The following is a 3,486-nucleotide window of genomic DNA, read 5'->3' on the forward strand; positions in this document are numbered from 1 at the left end:
TGTGTGTGTGTTATGTAATCCTGTTGTCAGCCGGTTGTGCTCATGATTTTACTTTATTTGCAATGAATGAATGATACATTTTCCATAAAGATGGTTGTGTGCATCATAATGATGAAGAGGCCGGCGATCAACTTGCTTTTCAAGGGAAAAAGGTGGAGCAGAGGTGGCGAGGCGCCCACCGTACAAGAAAAAAATGGAAAACCTAACGTACTTATGCACTAACATGTTGGATCTATAGGTGTAAATGAAAGGTTTGATAGATCGTAGGTATCATAAGATAGTGTTGATGTAAAGCATTGCCTTGAGGGATATCGTAGTTGGATGTGTGAATACAACAGTTATTCACTTAAGATATGTTTTGTGTAACTTGTTCAGGATGTGAAATTTGCAAGTAGATTATTCACTGAATTTATCACAGAAATTGGAATGCTTTCGGCCAAAAACCAACACAATGTATAAATAGAACAATTAAAATTCTAACCATACCAGAGCCATGCGTGAGCCACATCAGCATTGGGTATGCACTTACAATGTAGATAACAAGAAATCAACAAACATACACACATGTTCCGGAAGAAGACGCTCCAATATTAGATGGATTGCTGAAAATGAAAAGATTGATCATCGAAGATTTCAACATCGACCTTCCCTAAAAAAAGGTATACTTGACGTCTTGACCTTTCTGTAATTCTGCCCATCTACCATTTATGTTCAAGCCTACTCCATGTCATTTTCTAGAACTACAGAACAAAACAGAAAAGTGTAAGACCCCATCCTAGGTGTCTGAATTTTCACAGTAGAAACAAGTATGTTCTTGTACACACAGTACCAATGAATATACACCGCAAAATGCATACAGTTTGTCTAATTCATATCTAGATGTTTTCTAAGGATGTCACATCTAAACTCTCACAAATAACGCAGCAACAAGGAACAAAAAAAAAGCTGGGACAAAAGACCATAAACATAGTGGAATATCAGGTTAGATGTGACATAATTATGTCACATCTAGATGTGTCCTAAACAGACCCAAATGCATATCGCCGCACCGACGAAAGTTCTCTCCATCTTTTCATACATACTCCCTCCGTTCGGAATTACTTGTCACAAAAATGGATAAAAATAGATGTATCTACAACTAAAATACATCTAGATACATTCATTTCTTGGACGAGTAATTCCGAACAAAGGGGGTACATACAGTCGGTCCCGGGCCACAATCATCGTAAACAATACCGTCTGCCAGACTGCCACTGCAAACAAAGAACAAAAACGTAACAAAAATTGCTTCACAGGTTTCAGTTATACACACTGAAGAACAAAATGTTCAGAAGTTCAGAACAAAATGTTCAGAAGCTGAACCAGAGCAGGAAACCGAGAACAAAAGAAGCAGAGCGGACCCCATTGTTTACCTGCAGGAGAGGACGCCGGGACGAGGACGAACTCCATCTGGCTGTTGCCGGGAGGGAGGTCCAGGACGACGGGGAACAGCCCCGGGCCGCTCCCGCGGGCTTCGGCAGACGACGAAGTCCTGGCGCCGGGTCTCCTCCGCCAGCCTGCGGTGCAGCGCCGCCAGGCTCTGCTCCTTGAACGAGAAGTACTTCCACGTCCCCTCGTCGAACTCGTCCACGCCGCCGTCGTCCCTGGCCGTGTTGTAGAAGATCAGCCGCGGCGCCGGCATCCACAGAGGCTCCTCCTCGCATGACACCTCCTCCACTGTAGCAAGTGAACTAGACATGCCCGGGTCAATCAATCACGAACAAAATCGACGAACCAACGAAAGTAGGAACAACCGGCATACTCGGCATGCATTTACACATGAATCGACCGTGGTAACTCAAGAAGATGATTCTTTTTCGAAGAAATTAGAAAAATCGTCTAATTGACTTTTCAATCAACTTGTTGGAGACTGAAAATCAAACTGAAAGTGAAACTCTATGCTCTCTCAAGAGTACCCATTATTTAGTTTTTGGCTAACTGTGTTTGACTGGTCCAATCAGAGATCATCCGTAGGAGTAATTTTGGATGGAGAGAGTATTTTTTCTAGGCAAACACTGTAGAAACGGTAAATTTTCATTACTATAAACAGTACTGTATGTTACAAAGGGAGAGGAACAAAGGGAGTAAAGCTAACAAAAAGAAAATCGGGGCTTGTATCCAACTGCTAGCCAAAACCATTGATTCAGAAGATCAGAGCTAGCCAAGACTTGAACTCTGCTGCATATGTTCTCTTTATCTTCATTTCTAGCAGCTTTAGTTCATGCTTAAGAGTAAAATTCCAATTCTGCACAGTTGGCTGAATGTCCCTGCAGACTGGCAGTTACTTCTATGAGGTTTGACCATGGCAATCACATGTCATATGGTGACCACAGAGATAAAGCGGTACATGGATAGCTACCAGTAGCAATTGACTTTTGCTCTCAACATGCTTGTTATCAAGTAGCACAAGCAAATGTGCGCATGCAAATTTCATAGCTACGCTTATTGATAACTCTCGCTACTACCTCACGGTATGCCCCTGGGAGTGTCAACTCCATATTACTGATACATCCCATTCTTAACCGGGAGTGCCATTGTTGTTGTTGGCACTCAAGGACATCCTCCTCTCCACTTCCTTCGACATACTCTTTCGTCTTTGCTACGGGACGACACTTCCAAGCTTTACATGGATGGGGCAAGCTATTTATTATGGGTAACGTGTGGTTGTGTCGTGTCGTATGTGGGGTCAGGTTACAAGACTTCAACACACCAAAATAAAGATAGAAGAAGTGAATTACTCCATGACGTTACGAGAAAAGTGAGTGCCATAGAAATTGTGCCTAGTTCAAATTCCCCTATTTCAAGTGGAAAGTGATTGTATAATCTCCGACTCAAAATTTGAATGGATCTCACAACATTCATAGTAATGTAGGATTGAGTTTATTCTTCTTAATAACCAAAAAAAACTTTTATGATATGAGAGATAACGTGTCTTGATCTATCTCAGAAAAGAAAAACATGCCATGATGATTTTTTTTTGAGAGCCTGGCACCTACGTAACGATATTATTCATGCCAAAGGCGATTCGCCTATTGTGTTGCGCTAGGGCATCTCCAAAACGGACTCTTAAATCTTTCGCAAGCGTCTGGACCCACCTGTCCGAACACAATTTGTCATTCAATATTGTCCTACATCGGTCCGCAGACCAATCCACACATTCGTTTTCCTGCAAATCGGAGACAAACAAAAGGAGCTTTGCAGGAGTCCAGACATCCACGCGACGAACCAATACTCACCATGTACCCCTCTTTGCTCTCCGTCCAAATGATGGTTTGGTGGATAGCATGTTTAAAGTTTGATTCGACTAATCACTTTGTTTATATTTTTCTTCTTAAATTTGTTTTTCAAAATGCCACAAGATTTGGCGGAAGAAATTAAACTACCTACTAGATTTGCCGTAGACTAGCTAAAGCACCATGTTTAGTATACTTTGGTTCGTGGAAGCTG

At 41.9% G+C, this 3,486-nt stretch overlaps 1 protein-coding gene across 1 annotated transcript; it reads right to left on the reverse strand.

Annotated features, from left to right (window-relative positions):
• Positions 1 to 950: 950 nt before the first annotated feature.
• On the reverse strand, positions 951 to 1,695 carry LOC119309287. The gene is made up of 2 exons (XM_037585312.1): positions 1,413 to 1,695; positions 951 to 1,253 (listed from the first exon to the last, which is right to left on the reverse strand). The coding sequence occupies exons 1-2, from the start codon at positions 1,679 to 1,681 to the stop codon at positions 1,160 to 1,162; spliced, it is 363 nt and encodes a 120-aa protein (XP_037441209.1). The 5' UTR covers positions 1,682 to 1,695; the 3' UTR covers positions 951 to 1,159.
• Positions 1,696 to 3,486: the final 1,791 nt, after the last annotated feature.

Source organism: Triticum dicoccoides, chromosome 1B (assembly GCF_002162155.2).
Source record: "Triticum dicoccoides isolate Atlit2015 ecotype Zavitan chromosome 1B, WEW_v2.0, whole genome shotgun sequence".
NCBI classification, from domain to species: domain Eukaryota; kingdom Viridiplantae; phylum Streptophyta; class Magnoliopsida; order Poales; family Poaceae; genus Triticum; species Triticum dicoccoides.

What these genes read in the sequence shown, in the direction of transcription:
- LOC119309287 (XM_037585312.1), bottom strand. Translation starts at nt 1,681, where the DNA reads ATGCCGGCGCCGCGGCTGATCTTCTACAACACGGCCAGGGACGACGGC. An exon ending in CCCGGCGTCCTCTCCTGCAG is followed by an intron (nt 1,254 to 1,412) that starts GTAAACAATGGG and finishes CTTTGTTTGCAG; the next exon opens with TGGCAGTCTGGCAGACGGTA.